Source organism: Chiloscyllium plagiosum, unplaced genomic scaffold, assembly GCF_037043375.1.
Source record: "Chiloscyllium plagiosum isolate Xiang-an unplaced genomic scaffold, Cpla_swu_hap1 HiC_scaffold_35, whole genome shotgun sequence".
Classification (NCBI taxonomy): Eukaryota; Metazoa; Chordata; class Chondrichthyes; order Orectolobiformes; family Hemiscylliidae; genus Chiloscyllium; species Chiloscyllium plagiosum.
In genome coordinates, this window is record NW_028270173.1 from 22,689,634 (window position 1) to 22,707,331 (window position 17,698).

At 49.2% G+C, this 17,698-nt stretch overlaps 1 protein-coding gene across 2 annotated transcripts; it reads left to right on the plus strand.

The window, feature by feature from the left end:
* The first annotated feature begins 262 nt into the window (after window positions 1-262).
* On the plus strand, window positions 263-15,328 carry LOC122541383 (nuclear factor 7, brain-like). 2 transcript variants are annotated; one of them, XM_043678108.2, is made up of 6 exons: window positions 263-705; window positions 3,564-3,659; window positions 6,786-7,013; window positions 8,431-8,453; window positions 9,847-9,962; window positions 13,419-15,328. In XM_043678108.2, exons 1-6 carry the CDS (start codon window positions 307-309, stop codon window positions 13,946-13,948), a joined length of 1,392 nt encoding a protein of 463 aa, XP_043534043.2. In that variant the 5' UTR covers window positions 263-306; the 3' UTR covers window positions 13,949-15,328. The 2 variants fall into 2 exon arrangements, with proteins under 2 accessions (XP_043534043.2, XP_043534044.2); XM_043678109.2 differs by lacking the exon at window positions 3,564-3,659.
* The last annotated feature ends 2,370 nt before the right edge of the window (window positions 15,329-17,698 follow it).

A 17,698-nucleotide genomic window follows, 5' to 3' on the forward strand; every position in this document is an offset into this window, starting at 1 on the left:
TGCAGGTTTTGCCCTACCTGCAGGGGCTTAGCTACCTTCCCTCCAGCCCCACACCCTTCCAACCCCCTCCCACTCATCTCTCAGCTCCCCCCACCCCCTTACTGATGGAGGGCGGAACGTCCTACCCCCTTGGGGATCCTCTGGCTTTGCAGACCCAGGTGCCATTGGCCTTCTGCAAGGTGCTGTGTCAGCTGATGTTATCTGAAGGGAACAGCCCCATTTCTGGGTGGACTCCCAGAACCCTCCCCTTGCGGCTGGGACACCTCCCTCCCCCGCTGGTGCCTGGGTGCAGGGAGCTGGGGAGGGATGGCGAGTGCGGACGGCCTGGAGAAGGTGAGGTCTCAAGTGACCTGCCCGTGCTGCGGGGGCTTCTACCGGGACCCGGTGATGCTGCGGTGCGGCCACAACCTGTGCCGGGGTTGCCTGAAGGCGAGGTGCCCCCAGTGTGGCGAGACTCTGCCCGGGGGAGGCGCCGAGCCCCGCGCCAACCGGCTGCTCTGCAGCCTGGCGGAGAGCATCCGGGAGCTGAGCGCCAGCCGGGATAGCAGCGGGAGCGGGGCGAGCGGCCGCTGCTCCAAGCACGACGAGCCCACCAGCATGTTCTGCCGGGAGGACCACAGGGCGATCTGCGTGATCTGCAGCACCTCCCGGGACCACCGGGATCACACCTTCCTGCGGTTGGAGGACGCCTCTGCGATCTGTAAGGTCAGCCCTCCCGCAGCTTTGCAAATTTTTGCAAATTACACCCCCCCCTTCCCCCCCCTCACCCCCCCGGCTCAGGCTCAGGCTCAGGTCTCGAACCAGGGACAGCACCTCTTCCTCGCCCTCACTCACTTGCCATTGCATTGACCGCAAGGATTGAGGAAGGGGGCTGGCTGGGGTAGGGTGGGAAGGGGAGAGGGGGGTGGGGGCTGAGCAAGGGGGAGAGATGTTGCGAGATTCACCCCCCCCCCCCCCACTTAGGAGGTCAGGGACACTCACTCTGGAACACTCCGGTTCCCCCAGGCTCCTCGCTCACTCAATGACCATTACCCCACTCCCCCACCTCAGTCACTGACTGCTCCCCACTCCCCAACTTCAGTCACTGACTGCTTCGCCACCTCCGCACAGTCACTGAGCATTCGCCCAGCCCCTCTCTCTCCCCCACTCAATCGCTGACCATTCCTCCCTCCCCCACTAAATCACTGACCATTCCCACCTCCCTGTCCTCCACTCAATCACTGACCATTCCCTCCTCCCTCTCCCCCACACAATCACTGACCATTCCCCCCTCCCTCTCCCCCACACAATCACTGACCATTCCCCCCTCCCTCTCCCCCACACAATCACTGACCATTCCCCCCTCCCTCTCCCACACACAATCACTGACCATTCCCCCCTCCCTCTCCCCCTCTCAATCGCTGACCATTCCCCCCTCCCTCTCCCCCACACAATCACTGACCATTCCCCCCTCCCTCTCCTCAATCACTGACCATTCCCCCCTCCCTGTCCCCCACAATTTCACTGACCATTCCCCCCTCCCTCTCCTCCTCTCTATCACTGACCATTCCCCCCCTCCTCCTCTCTATCACTGACCATTCCCCCCTCCCTCTCCTCCTCTCAACCACTCTCCATTCCCCCTCCCTCTCCCCCACTCAATCACTGACCATTCCCCCCTCCCTCTCCCCCACTCAATCACTGACCATCCTCCCCCCTTAAACACTGACCATTCCCCCTCCCCCACTCAATCACTGACCATTCCCCCCTCCCCAACTCAGTCACTGACTATTCACCCTCCTCCTCCCATTGCCCTATTCCCCTCCACTCAATCACTGACAATTCCTCCTTTTCCAACTCAGTCACCAACCATTCTCCCTCTCCCCCTCCATCTCTAACCATTCCCTCCCCCCGGCCCCCTGCACTCATTCACTGACTATTCCCCCCATCCCCACTCCATCTCCATCCATTCCCACTGCCCTCACTCAATCCCTGACCATTCTCCTCTCCTCCTCCCCTTTCAATCACTGACCATTCCCCCACCCCTCCCCCTCTCAATCGCTGACCAATTCTCCACCCGTCCCCCTCTCAATCACTGACCATTCCCCCACCCCTCCCCCTCTCAATCACTGATCATTCACCCCTCCCCTTCCCCCACTCAGACACTCATTCCCTTCTGCCCCGTCAGCAACCCCCAAGAACAATGACCCATCCCTGACCCGATCCCAACCATCTCTGCCATGGAACCCTCCCTGGATGTGCAGCCTGAAACCCACCCCTCCCTAGCTATACCCCAGAGCTGCACATGGAACCACCTGTCACCCTACACATCCACAGTGACTCTCACCCATTTTTATAGATGCACCATGGAAAGCATCCTTTCCGGATGCATCATGGCTTGGTACAGAAATTGCTGTGCCCAAGACGGCAAGAAATGTCTGAGAGTCGGGAATGCAACCCGGTCCATCACGCAAACCAGTCTTCCCTCCAACTATATTTATTGCTGCCACGGGAAAGCAGACATCATAATCAAAGACGCCTCTCACCCTGGTTATACTCTCTTCCCTTGGGCAAAAGTTTGAAAACACAAACCAACGATTCAATCCAGTTTCTTCCCCGCTGTTATCAGACTAATGAACAGACCTCTCATATATTAGAGTTGCTCCTTCTGTAGCTGTAACACTATATTCTGCATTCTGTTCCCTTACCCTGATGTGCTGATAAAAGCTATGAGTTGTCTGGTTAGCGCACAAAACAATGCTACTGACTGTATCTTTGTATGTGTGACAATAATAAAATCAAACCCTCACCCACCTGTCACTTCAGACCTTCACCCACTCTCCACCCTCGCCCACTCTACCCTCTCCAGCCACTCTACAACTTTGTGGGGTGAGGTGGTTATTGGAAGGGGTGTGGAGCAGAGCCAGAGGTCAGACAGGGTATAATGGACTGGCAGGCTAGGCCAGAAGGGGTGAATGGCCTCAGCCCATTCCAAACAGAAGAGAAATTCTAATGAAGCCTGGTTGCCACCTTCCATATCAGCCCGTGGCGTAGTCAAGATTACATTCAATTCCCTATAGTGTGGAAACAGGCCGTTCAGCCCAACAAGTCCACACTGACCCCCCCCCCCGAAAGAGTAACCCACCCAGACACATTCCCCTACCTTATATTTACACCTGACTAATGCCCATAAACACTATGGGCAATTTAGCACGGCCAATTTACCCTAACCTGCACAGCCTTGGACTGCGGGAGGAAACCCACGCAGACACAGGGAGAATGTGCAAACTCCACACACACAGACAGACAGGCAGTCATCCAAGGGCGGAATCGAACCTAGGTCCCTGGTGCTGTGAGGCAGCAGTGCTAACCACTGAGCCACAGTGCTACCCCATTTATAACAGACGATTGGGTGATCCAAACCAATCCCTCAGAGAGAGTCACCGCTGTGTGGCAAGAGGGATCGGACTGCCCTGGGTGATCCGGGCTCCAGTGGGGGGTAATTAGACCGTTTACTAGCGGTGGAATGAACAGTGCAGAGCAGCCTCTGCAATTACGCACTGTGGTTTGGCTCATCTTTGCTGCAGGAGGAACTGAAGGCACTGAAAGGATCCCTTGAATCGAAACTGGAAGATTATTCCAAAAGTCAGAGGGAAGACACGGCCGATCAGGTGAAGCTAAAGGTGAGGTATTACGTACAGACACTCAAATCAGAAGCAGCAGTAGGCTATTCAGCCCCTCAGGACTGCTCCACCATTTGATAAGGTCATGGCTGGCCTGATTGTAACCTCAGATCCACATTCCCTCTGACCCCTGAGAACCCTTCACCCCCTCCTGCTTAACAAGAATCTATCTACCTTCAAGGACTGTGTATCCAGGAAGAGAGTTTCAAATGCTCATGATCTTCACAGAGAAAGGTACTTATTAAAATGGGCAACCCTTGATGTTTACAGTATCCCGTTAATATGGTCTATAGGATTGTCTGGGACCTAAGACAATGGGGGCTGACGATATTTATTAATCTGGAGTTACTTGGGTGTGAGCTGGTTGCACTATAGGGGGAGCTAACTATCAATGGAGTGAGAGTTTTATAGAGTATGACGAACTGTAATAAAGCTCTCACATAAAAGTGTGGACTTGAATTCGATGTGAATAGTTATCCTTTGGCACGTAACACCCAGTTCTACATTCTCTCATAAGAGGAAGTATCCTTTCCACGTGTCCCCTATCTGCTGTATCAGGATCATCTCGGTTTCAATCAAGTCACGTCTTAAACTTTTAAACTCCAGCAGATATGAGCCTTGCCCTGTCCGATCTTTTGTCATAAGAAAGGTCCACCCATTCCAGGTAAACCTTCTCTTCAATGCATTTATATCCTTCCTTCCATAGGATGGCAAATACTCTGCACATTCTCCAGGTGTGGTCTCACCAATACCCTCTATAACCGAAGGGTAATTTCCCAACTTCTGATTTCAATTACCCTCATCCCAAACGATAGCATTCTGTTATCATTCTGACTTGCTCCCTGGACTTGTGTACTAATCGTTTTGCAATTCATGCACTAGGACACCCAGATCCCTCTACGTGTCAGCTGTGCAATCTCTCACCATCAGAAAAGATGCATCTTTTAACTCTTCCTGCTAAAATGGGCAATTTCACATTTTCCCACTCCATTTGTGACAATTTATGCCTATTCACTTAACACATCAATAAACATTTTGAAATCTCTTTGTATCCTTGTCACAGAATACCTTCCTGACTACCTTTGTGCCATCTGCAAATATGACAGCCATATCTTCCATCTCTTCTTGAGTCATTTATACAAATTGTAAACAAGAGGTCACAACACCAATCTCTGTGACACACCTCTCATTACATCTTCCTCATCTGATAAAGAGCTATTTATACCAAGTCTTTCCTTCCTGTTAGCCAACCAGTCTTCTATCCATGTTAATTTGTTACCCCTGCACCACTTTCCACAATCATGTTTTATCTTATCAGATACCACTAACTACAGTAGTTCACCATTATCCATAACATGTACTACCTTCTCAAAGGACTCCAACAGATTGGTTGAACACAATTTCGCTTTCATAAAACGATGGTGACCCTGCCCAATTACCTTAAACTTATCCAAGGACCCTGATAGAACATCTTTAACGAGAGATTGTAACAGTTTTGGGCGGCACGGTGGCACAGTGGTTAGCACTGCTGCTTCACAGTGCCAGAGACCTGGGTTCATTTCCCGCCTCAGGCAACTGTCTGTGTGGAGTATGCACATTCTCCCTGTGTCTGAGTGGGTTTCCTCCGGGTGCTCTGGTTTCCTCCCACAGTCCAAAGATGTGCAGGTCAGGTGAATTGGCCATGCTAAATTGCCCATAGTGTTAGGTGAAAGGGTAAACGTAGGGGAATGGGTCTGGGTGGGTTGCTCTTCGGAGGGTCGGTGTGGACTTGTTGGGCCGAAGGGCCTGTTTCCACACTGTAAGTAATCTAATCTAATCTAATAGTTTCTCTCTGATAGATGTTGAGCTAACTGACTTATAGTTTCCTGCTTTCTGCTTCCTTTGAATAAAAGAGTACAATCTAATGGGACTGTCCCTGAAGGCAGTTTTGGAAAATGAAAACTATTGCACCAACTATCACACTAGCCACTTCTTTTAACGGGCAACACTGTGATTCAGTGGTTATCACTGTTGCCTCACAGCATCAGGGTTCCCGGTTCGAGTCCAGCCTCGGGTGACTGTCTGTGTGGAGTTTACACATTCTCCCCGTGTCTGCGTGGGTTTCCTCTAGGTGCTCCGGTTTCCTCTCACAGTCCAAAGAAGTGCAGGTCAGGTGGATTGGCTGTGCTAAATTGTCCATTAGTCAGAGGGAAATGGGTCTGGGTGGGTTACTCTTCGGTGGGTCAGTGTGGACTTCTTGGGCCGAAGGGCCAGTTTCCACACTGTAGGGAATCTACGCTAATCTAATCTTAGGAAGAAGCCCATCAGGACCTGGGAACAACTCCCAACAGTTGAACTTACCAGTATTATCCAGTGTCATTTCAGGGAAGGACAAGTGTCAGGAGCAATTGTCCATATGATGTGTAAATAGTTAGTTAGATTGAACATCTAATACTCTGTGAAAATGCACAGACTCGAGTGCTGAATGTCCAGAGCTCCTTCTCCTTTGCCAATGGCTGTATAAGGTTTCAATGGACACCAACATGTTGAGCTCTTCAGGACAAATGCAGAAATGCCAAAACATCAAAACAACATATACTGCGGGAGAAAAGGCTTCTGATTGGTCAAGGAGTTGACTCTGATTGGTGGGGTGTTGTTATGGAAGATGGCAGATATCCCGCAATATAAATCGCTGCAATGCTTTGGCATCTTTCTTGTGTCTTTGAAGAGTGCGAACGAAGGAGAAACGTCACTCTTTTCAGCTGTATTGAAGGTCTCAGGCTGTTCTAGGGCTGGCATGGTTCAAATCCCATTGCAAATTGAGCTGGCTGCTCCCCCCTGTCAGCCCTCAATTTTGGTGTCTTTGTGAAGGTAAGAGTGAGAAGAGAATTGTGCAGGAAATGCCGCGATCTGCAACTTGACAAAAGCTTTTCCTGTCTAAGCATAAATCAGGAACCTTGTTGCACGCTGACTTTGGGCAAATTTATATCAGGAGATTGGGGTAGGACCAGCTCAATATCCCCAAAGATCAAGGCTGTATATTTTACAGCTCTATCCTTCTGTACTTGTATTTAAATTTCAAACCAACGGGTCAAAGAGATTACAATTCTGTTGCTTCCTAAATAAGGTTTCCATGTATTTGAACAGAAACAAATCAGCGGTTTGCGAGAAGACATCCAGGCGGAGTTTACCAAACTGCACGGCTTCTTAATAGACGAAGAACGGAGATTCATGATGAAGCTTAAAGAGAAGGAGAAGCTGATTGTGCAATTAGAGGACAATATGAAGAGAAACTCTGAGGAAAGTGGTGCAATCCGAAAATTCATAACAGACATCCAAGAGGTGCTGCAACTGCAAGAGGAGGAATTACTTAAGGTGAGCGGGCAGGTTTGGAAGCAAGATCAAGGTGAATGGAGGACAGCAGAACTCAAGCGTAAAGGGCTGAGAGTTAGTATCATCCCATCCCACTGGGCTGCAACCGTGCGACAATTCAGCAAATGCAGCTCACTGCTTCCTTCACAAGGTAGGGTTGGGAAATAAATGGTGGTCTCACCAACGACACCCACAGTCCCCCTCAAAGAACAAAACTTAGGGAAACGACAATCCGCGTTAAACCATGAAACTACTCCAGTAAGAACAGGCAGCATTCGATTTGGTGATGAACACAGAGACAAACACGCTGGAGAAACTCAGCATGTCTGGTAGCATCTGCAGAGAGAGAAACCGAGTTAACCTCTCCAGTGTGATTCTTCGGGGGTTCTGTCTACTGTAGTAATCCTGGGGCAATCGATGCAGGGTTCAGAATAGTAGAGTCTAAGAAAGATTTAACTTTAATTGCAATATATGCATTGTTTGTAATAACACCACAGGATCATATTCTGCACTAAATTTAATGATTAAGAAAATATAGGAGGAGGCCAGTGTAGAAGTGGAGGGAAAGTTGCTACAGTCCTATAGACCATGGGGCTGCTCTCTCATTAGCGATAGATGACTGGTGATGGTTTAACTTGAGGATCACCATGCTTTGGGTGAGGGGATAGGTAATACAGAGTCATCTAATGGCCATGGCACTCTAAATTGGGTAGTATTTAGATTGGGAAGATTCATTGAAATGCTTGACACATAGAGTCATACAGGACAGAAACAGACCCTGCAGTTCAACTCGTCCACGTTTCCCAAATTAAATTAGTCCCAATTTGCCTGCATTTGGCCCACATCCATCTAAATTTCACCTTATCTATGCCCCTCATGATTTTATAAACCCCTATAAGGTAACCCCTCAACCTCCTACGCTCCCAGCCTTCAGTCTTGAACAGCTAGGTCTCTCCGGTCCCTCACTACCCAAGGCCCTACCAGTAATTGTACAAGTCCTGTCCTTGTTGGTTTTACCAAAATGCAATATCTCACGTTTATCCAAATTGAACTCCCCCTGCCATTTTTTCAGCCCATTGACCCAATTGATCAAGATCTCTTTTGTAACCTTTGATAACCTTCAATAACCTTTTTCACTATGCACTATACTACTATACTGGTGTGTTCTGCTAACTTACTAACCACGCCTCCCAAATCCTCATCCAAATCATTTATGTAACTGTCAAACGAAAGTGGACCCAGCACCGATCCCTGCAAAACACGGTTGGTCACAGGCCTCCAGTCCGAAAACCAACCCTCCACCACCAGGTAGCAGGCAGTATGTTTGTGGGAAGACAATGATGTGGCGTTCACCAGATTTCTACAAACCTCTACAAAACAATTTGCAAGTTTTGTTGACTACATTTCACTTCTTTTGCAGACCGCTAAACACATCATCGACAGGTATGATATTTCTTATGGTCTTTTGGCATGTGGATATGAAATATTAAGTCAGCCAACAGTGACGTACAATTTTACAGGAAATCTGTTGCTTTCCGTATGGACCTTTAAGGTTCGTACTTGCTTTGTATTTCCCTCAACTGTGATTCAAAACGTGTGGTGAGAATACTTTAACCATTATCCCTCGTCTCCAAAATGAAGAGTAGGGGGTTACTTAGAATAGCTTGCTTTGATTGATAGCAACGTGGAGCACCAGCTCCTTATCACTGTCTCATTAGGTTTCATGCTTGGTATACAGGAGACTAGGGTTCAGCTCCTTGACTGGAACCTCATCCTTGCCCCTCCCACTGAGGTGAGGAGTCCACAGCCAGGGGACAAAGTCTTCAAATAAGGCACTCTTAAGGACAGAGGTGAAGAGGGATGTCTTCACTCAGAGGCTGGTGGATCTTAGGAACCTTCCAAAGAGCTGTCGAGATTCAGTCACTGAATACATTCAAAGCAAAGATTCTATACCTATCTCAATATTAAAGCAGTAAAGGACAGGGGGGATAATGCAGGAAAATGACCTCGAGGTTAGAGAATCGGCCAGGATATAGAATCCCGACAGTGTGGAAGCAGGCCATTCAGCCCATCAAGTCCACACCGACCCTCTGAAAAGCACCCCACCCAGATACACACCCCCACCCTAACCCTATCATCCTGCATTTCACATGGCTAATCCACTTAGCCTGCACAACCCTGGACAATTTAGCAGGGCCAATCCATCTAGGGGAGTCCAGAACTAGAGGGCATAGGTTTAGGGTGAGAGGGGAAAGATATAAAAGAGACCTAAGGGGCAACTTTTTCACGCAGAGCATGGTGCGTGTTTGGAATGAGCTGCCAGAGGATGTGGTGGAGGCTGGTACAATTGCAACATTTAAGAGGCATTTCAATGGGTATATGAATAGGAAGGGTTAGGAGGGATATGGGCCGGGTGCTGGCAGGTGGGACTAGATTGCGTTGGGATATCTGGTCAGCATGGACAGGTTGGACCGAAGAGTCTGTTTCCATGCTGTACATCTCTATGACTCTGTGCATATCTTAGGACTGTGGGAGGAAATTGGACCGACCAGAGGAAACCCACTCAGACAAGGGAAGAATGTGCAAACTCCCAAGAGTAAAATCGAACCCGGGTCCCTGGCGCTGTGAGGCAGCATTGCTAACCACTGAGCCCCCTCGAGGGACTATATATCTGTTACAAGATTTTAAGTTGTTTCTACAAATGGAAGTGGGAGGCATGGCGAGTAGGAATCTATACTTCAATACATTTCACCAGCTTTCAATGGCAATTGTGGATTTAAATACTCAGCTCATAGTCAACAGCAAGAAATAAACAGCTGGTTCCTTCCCTGGACAGGACTGATGATAACTTCAAGAAACCCACCAGAGTTTCTGTCGACCTAAACCTGGCTGAGCTCATTGGACCAGTACAGTATATCACGTGGAGGCGTTTGCTGAGAAACATCAATCCAGGTAACGCTAAGTCCTCTCTACCTGTTTAAGGTAAAACAGATAGCGTGTGCTATTGAATAATGGAAAGGGTCGAGCTGATAATGGGATCGTTGAGAATGGGTGCTGGAGTCACAGCTGTTTCTATAGGAAACTGTAAACGGCCACTCGTTTAGCACCCGTGTCAAGCAATTCTAATCCGTGATGAGCTATAGGAAGGATTTTATTAAATTGGAGAGGGTCCAGAAAAGATATAGGATTCCCAGGAATGGTGGGTCCAATTTATAAGGAGAGGCCAGATAGGCTGGGACCTTTTTCACCAGAGCATAGAAAGTTGAGGGGGTGACCTTATTTTTTAACACCATGAGAGGTAGCGATAAGGTGAATGGCAGGTGCCTTTTTGGCTAGGGCGCATATTTTCAAGGTGAGAGGAGAAAGATTTAAAAAGGACATGAGAGGGAGCATTTTTTTACACAGAGTGGGGAATGAGCTGCCAGAGGAAGCGGTGGATGCAGGTACAATTACAGCATTTCAAAAGGCAGCTGGATAAGTACATGATTAGGAGGGATAGGGGCCAGGAGCAGGCACTGGGTGATACTTTCCGATAGAAACAGTGTGCGAGGCTGTGGGGGAGGAAAGTACAAAGATTGGCACCACCTGGCGATGCTCGCTGGAAGAGCCAGTACAGGCCCGATGGAACGAAAGGCCTCCATCAGCATCATAATGATGCTGTGACGGTGTGAAGCAGAGGGGTTGGGGGTCTAGAGTCACATGTAGGCCAGACCAGGTCAGGGCGACAGATTATCTTCCCCGAAGGGACATCAGTCGCCAGGGCGGCACAGCAGCTCAGTGGTTGGCGCCGCTGGTCTGAGTGAGTTGCTCTTCGGTGGGTTGGTGCAGACTCGATGGGCCAAGTGGCCCAATCCCACGCTGTCGAGACTCTGCAACTTGGTGAGGTGAGTGTTTTTTTTTTTAAGTGATAACTGTCATTGAGGCTGCCTTTATATTCCAGAATAGCTCTCCAAGGCACAGTACAGCACCCTTCCCCACCCTGCCCACCACCCCATACCCCCCGGGGCGTGGACAGACCATGGGCCTGTGCGACACTGGCCTGTCACAGAAGCAACTGTGACTGTGCTCTGCAGCAGCCAGGTTCGTACGTTTGTGCGCATTCAGGTTGTAAGTTTGCTCACTGAGCTGGAAGGTTTGTTTTCAGACGTTTCGCCACCATGCTCAGTAACGTCATCAGTGAGCCTACAGTGAAGCGCTGGTGTTAGTGTTCCGCTTTCTATTTGTGTGTCTTGGTCTGTTGTGTTGGGTGATATCATTTCCGGTTCTTTTCCTCAGAGATTGGTAAATGGGGTCCAAATCGATGGGTTTATTAATGGAGTTCTGGTTTGAATGCCATGTCTCTAGGAATTCCCGTGCGTGTCTCTGTTTTGCCTGTCCCAGGATGGATGTCTTATTCCTGTCAAACTGGTGTCCCTGTTCATCTGTGTGTGAGGATACTAGTGATAGTGGGTCAGGTCTTTTGGTGACTAGTTGGTGTTTGTGTATCCTGGTGGCTAGTTTTCTGCCTGTCTGTCTGATGTAGTGTTTGTTACAGTCCTTCCCATTGTATTTTGTAAATGACCAAGACACACAAATAGAAAGCAGGACTAACTGATGATGTTACCGAGCATGGTGACGAAACGTCTGAGAACAAATCTACCAGCTCAGCCAGCAAAAAACCTGAGCTACAAATCTTCTCAAAAATCACAAATTTGTGTTTGCAACAGCCTGATGTGATTAGATTAGATTAGATTCCCTACAGTGTGGAAACAGGCTCTTCGGCCCAATATGTCCACACCGACCCTCCGAAGAGCAACCAACCCAGACCCAACTCTCTCTGAGTAATGCGCCGAACAACATGGCCAATTCACCTGGCCTGCACATCTTTGGACTGTGGGAGGAAACCGGAGCACCCAGAGGAACCCCACGCAGACACGGGGAAAATGTGCAAACTCCACACAGACAGTCACCCGAGGCTAGATTTGAACCTGGGACCCTGGTGCTGTGAGGCAGGGTCCAGTGCTTCGTGTACATTACAAAGGCCTCCGTCAGTCCTGGGATAGCGCACAGCTTCTGGCTGCGACAGGACATCCAGCAACAACCGTTTATCCTGGCATGTTATTTAGATTAGATTCCCTACAGTGTGGAAACAGGCCCTTCAGCCACACAAGTCCACACCGACCCTCCGAAGAGTAACCCACCCAGACCCATTCCCCTACATTTACCCCTGACTAATCCACCTAACACTATGGGCAATTTAGCACGGCCAATTCATCCTGACCTGTACATCTTTGGACTGTGGGAGGAAACCGGAGCACCCGGAGGAAACCCACACAGACACGGGGAGAATGTGCAAACTCCACACAGTCAGTCGCCCGAGGCTGGAATCAAACCTGGATCCCTGTCACTCACACCCACACAGCCCACAACCAGTCGCTCGCGCATAAGTACACACACACACACACATACACACACACACATACACACACACATATACACACACATACACACATACTCACACACACATACACACTCACACACACATACATACATTCTCACACACACACACACATACACACACACACACACACATACACACACACACACTCACACACACACACACACATACACACATACACACACACTCAGACTCATACACACACACTCTCACATACACACATACATAAACACACATACACAAACACACACACTCTCACTCTCACATACACACATACTCACACACACACATATACACACACGCACACATACACTCTCACTCTCATATACACACACACATACACACACACACAGATACACACTCACATTCACACACACATACATACACACACACACATTCACACTCACACACACACATACACTCACATACACACACACTCACACACACACTCACACACATACACACACGCACACACTCACACACACACACTCACACACACACACTCACACACACACACACTCACACACTCACTCACAAACACACTCACTCACGCACACACACTCACACTCTCTCACACACTCACACTCTCACACACACACTCCTTCACACTCACACTCACACACACTCAAACTCACACACACACACATACACATACACACACACACACTCACACACACACACACACATACACACACATACACACACAATCACACTCACACACACACACTCACACTCAAACTCACTCACTCACATACACTCAAACTCACTTACACACACGCACATACACACACATACACACACACATACACACACACTCACACACACACTCACACACACTCTCACACACACTCTCACACACACTCTCACACACACACACACAAACACACTTACACACACACACTCACACTCACACTCTGACACACCTACCTCATGTGTTTATTCACTCTTGTTTTTCTTTGGTTTTCTCGAAGCCCCCGAGACCGTGACTCTGGACCCAGCGACGGCACACCCGAGCCTCAGAGTCTCCGACGACCTGAGCTGCATGAGGCGGTGCGAGACAGCACAGGCGGTTTCCTGCTACCCGGAGAGGTTCAGCGACCGACGCTGTGCCCTGGCATCACAGGGGTACACCGGCGGGCGCCACTACTGGGAGGTGGACGTGGGCAGCTGCACCTTCTGGGTGCTGGGCGTGGCGAGGGAGTCAGTCCCGCGGTGCGGGAAGCTGCAGCTGGATCCCCAGGCAGGGGTGTGGGCCCTGGAGCTGAGGTGGCAGGATGGCTACAAGGCGCTGAGCTCGCCCCCCACCTACCTAGCCCCCACCGTCAAACCCAAGAGGCTGGGAATCTACCTGGACTACGAGGGGGGCTGGCTGGCGTTTTATGACGCAGGTGACATGTCCCATCTCTACACCTTCAGGGACACCTTCCGGGAGAAGCTGTACCCTTACTTCAGCACCAGCTGCAAAGCCAACCCGCTGAGAGTCATCTCCTTACAACTGTGAGAGGTGGCAGGGGTCAGCCTTCCTGCGGTCCTCACTTTCTCCTAGTGATCATAACCTTACTGCGAAACCTCTTCCAAGGGTGCCTATCTTGAAGAAGTCCTCCTCCCCCACTTTCCTGATGGAACTCATGCTCGAAACCTCGATTCTCCTGCTGCTGGGATGCTGACGGACCTGCTGCACCACACTTTTCGACTCTGAACTCCAGCATTGGCAGTCCACACTTCCTCCCAGCAGCCTCCCTCTTGTCCATCACACAGATGATGGTGGGACTAAAGCAAAAGTGGGGGGGGGGGGGGGGGTGATCTGACTATCACCTGCACTCGGCTGCTCCTCATGACTGTTGCAATTGCGGTGGAAATCCCAGGAAGGGAGATGGGCTGAACAGCGTGATTGAACACACTGTTGCTGAGATAAAGAGGGATAATTGCGGAGAAAGAGCAGAGTGTGGCGTGGACTAACCTCCACAGCAAACGTTTCCCTCGCTCGCAATCTTGGAGTTTATGAAAGGAGCGTCTGGAGCTAACCTTCCACGAAGGTGACCAGGGGACAAGCACTCGCCATGTTCCCACCATGGTAAACCATCAAGTGGTCATTCGGTTTTGCCCCCCGCCCATCTGTCACTCTGCTGCATCGATATCATTCGACTTCAATGTGGGGGGGCGGGGGGATGACTCCATTCCTCTGGTCGGTATTCTCACCTACTCCCCTCCCCTCCACTGCACTGAGGACAATTTTACCCACTTGACAGACCTTCCCACAGGTCAATGGTACCCCATGAGAGTGCCAGAAAGCCGGCAGTAGTGACTCTGCAGATTGCATGGTAGCTTATCTCCAAGACCAGCTCGATAGCTGGTTGGCTTGCGTGGTGAAGGAGAAAATGACCCCAGGTTAATCCAAGCATTTCTGTATGCCTCACTCAGAAATTGTGATGGGTTACCAATTGTTGACCCCATCACAGAAACGTCCTTTTTTTAATATAAATCTCGGTTGATCATTCACATATTCGATATATTAGAAAACTTGGAAGCCTGTAGAAAATATCATGGGAGTGGGACTATTTTGATAGCACAGCTGGCATTGGTATGATGGGCTGAAGGGCCGTCTTCTTTCCTGCACTGTTTTGGCGTGATTGAACACACAGTTGCTGAAATAAAAGAGGGAGAATTGCGGAGAAAGAACAGAGTAGTGGGACTAATTTGGTAGCTCTTTCAAAGGGCAAGTACAGACAAGGAGGGGCTAATGGCCTCCTTTGATGCTATATAAATCTAATAACCTTTTTAATAATGCCTGGTATTTAGGGGTTGACATTGATTTGATGCTAATTTGAAATGCAGTGATTGTGATAATAAATAAATTGAATTTGTTTCTGTTTCACTATCACCTCTGAGTTAATTTTCCAGCCTCTGCAGAATATCTTCCATCTTCAAACCTTGTTTAAAAAAATATTGTGCAAGGAAGATCTTCTGGTCTCATTATCGTTGACCCTTCATTTACTCTCCCTAAAAGGCTCCTGTTGCACGTCCTTCAGCAAAGTAGCCAGGGCCTAGTCCTTGGCTGATGAGTCTTAAAGTGAGGATATAATCTCAGGATACGTGGAGCAGGCTGTTTAGGCCTTAGATGAGGAAGAATGTCTTCATCCTAAGGCTTGTGAAGCTTTAGAATTCCCTGCTGCATTGAGCTGTATAACCATCAACCATAATCTGGCCGGTATGGACAGGTTGGACCGAAGGGTCTGTTTCCATGCTGTATATCTCTATGACTCTATGACCAAGCTCAAGGCAGAAATTGATAGATTTCTGGAGACTAATGACATCAAGGCATACAGAGACAGTACAGGAAAGTGAGGAAGATGGTCAGGTGTAATGATTGGTACAGCAGACTTGAGGGGGTCAAATAGTCCACTCAGAGAAATAGAACCCTGAAAGCAGGCCAAACAGCCCATTAAGTCCGTATCAACTCTCCAAAAAGCATCTCATCCGATCTCTGAATTTCCCATGGCCAATCCATGTAGCCAGCACATCTTTGGACTGTGCGAGGAAACGCACACAGACATTGAGAGAACGTGGAGTCACGCAAGCAGTCACCCGAGGCTGGAATCGAACCCAGGGCGTTGTGAGGCAGCAGCACTAACCACTGAGCCACTCTTGTTCCGATACTGACACAATAAGAGCTTGCTGCTGTGAATCTGAGAACAATAAGTTAGCACTCTTTAAAATTTATTAGAGACCACAGAAAGTATGTGGAAACATTGAAGATGGGAAAAGGGGGTTGTTTGGCCAATGAAAGGTGATCGCTGGTGTGGTGTTGGAAACGCAACTGCCAGCTTTGTGTGCAGCAAGATGGCATGGGCAGGAATGTTTCAGAGCAGGAATAAACATCAGCCCCACCCCCGCTCTGAAGTATCGAGTGCCCTGGAGAACTCAGACACAGAGCCTGGGAGACACTCTCTGATCTGGGAGAGGGCACCGTTACCTCTGATAGTTCAGCGTTCCCTCAATACCACAGAATTGTGACGCCGCACAAAGACGGCATTTTTCTGTCTCTTCTGCAGCATGGAGTCATACAGATGTACAGCACGGAAACAGACCTTTCAGTCTAACCCCGTCCACGCTGACCAGATATCCTAAGTATATCTAATCCCATTTGCCAGCAATTGACCCTTATCCCTCAAAACCCTTTCTATTCATTCACCCATCCAGATGCCTTTTAAATGCTGTAATTGTACCAGCCTCCACCATTTCCTCTGGCAGCTCATTCCATACACGCACCACCTTCTGTTTAAAAAAATTGCTCTTCGGTCCCTTTTATACCTTCCCCCTCTCACCCTAAATCTATGCCCTCTACTTCTGGACTCCCCCACCCCATGGAAAGGACCTTGGATATTCACCCTATCCATGCCCCTCAAGATTTTATAAACCTCTATAAGGTCACCCCTCAGCCTCCGACGCTCCAGGGAAAACAGCCCCAGCCTGTTCAGCCTCTCCCTGTAGCTCAAACCATCTAACCCTGGCAACATCCTTGTAAATCTTTTCTGAACCCTTTCAAGTTTCACAACATCCTTCCCATAGCAGGGAGGCCTGTCGGTTCTGATATAATGCGATAGTTTCATTCTCGTGTGATCTTGCGCCATTTAAACCAATGGGGCCAGATTCACAATCGAGGTAACACAGGTAAGGGAAGATCGCATTCTACAAGTAATGGGCAAGACTCTTCAATCACATTAAAGCCAATACACGATGAAGTAACACACATTATTCCAAAAGTGGCCGAACTAATGTCCTGTACAGCCGCAACATGACCTCCCAATTGTTATACTCAGTGCACTGACCAATAAAGGAAAGCTTATCAAACACCTTCTTCATCATCCTGTCTACCTGTGACTCCACTTTCAAAGAACTGTGAACCTGTACTCCAAGGTCTCTTTGTTTGATTAGATTCCCTACAGTGTGGATACAGGCCCTTCAGCCCGACAAGTCCACACCGACCCCTCCAAAGAGTAACCCACCCAGACCCATTACCCTCTGACTAATGCACCTACCATTACGGGCAATTTAGCATGGTCAATTTACCCTGGCCTGCACATCTTTGGACTGTGGGAGGAAACCGGAGCACCCAGAGGAAACCCATGCAGGCACTGGGAGAATGCTAACTCCACACAGGCGGTCACCCGAGGCTTGAATCAAACCTAGGTCCCTAGCGCTGTGAGGCAGCATTGCTAACCACTGTGCCACCGTGCAACATTCCCCAGGC

What these genes read in the sequence shown, in the direction of transcription:
- LOC122541383 (XM_043678108.2), top strand. Translation starts at nt 307, where the DNA reads ATGGCGAGTGCGGACGGCCTGGAGAAGGTGAGGTCTCAAGTGACCTGC. An exon ending in AAGAGGAGGAATTACTTAAG is followed by an intron (nt 7,014 to 8,430) that starts GTGAGCGGGCAG and finishes CTTCTTTTGCAG; the next exon opens with ACCGCTAAACACATCATCGA. An exon ending in GCTGAGAAACATCAATCCAG is followed by an intron (nt 9,963 to 13,418) that starts GTAACGCTAAGT and finishes GTTTTCTCGAAG; the next exon opens with CCCCCGAGACCGTGACTCTG.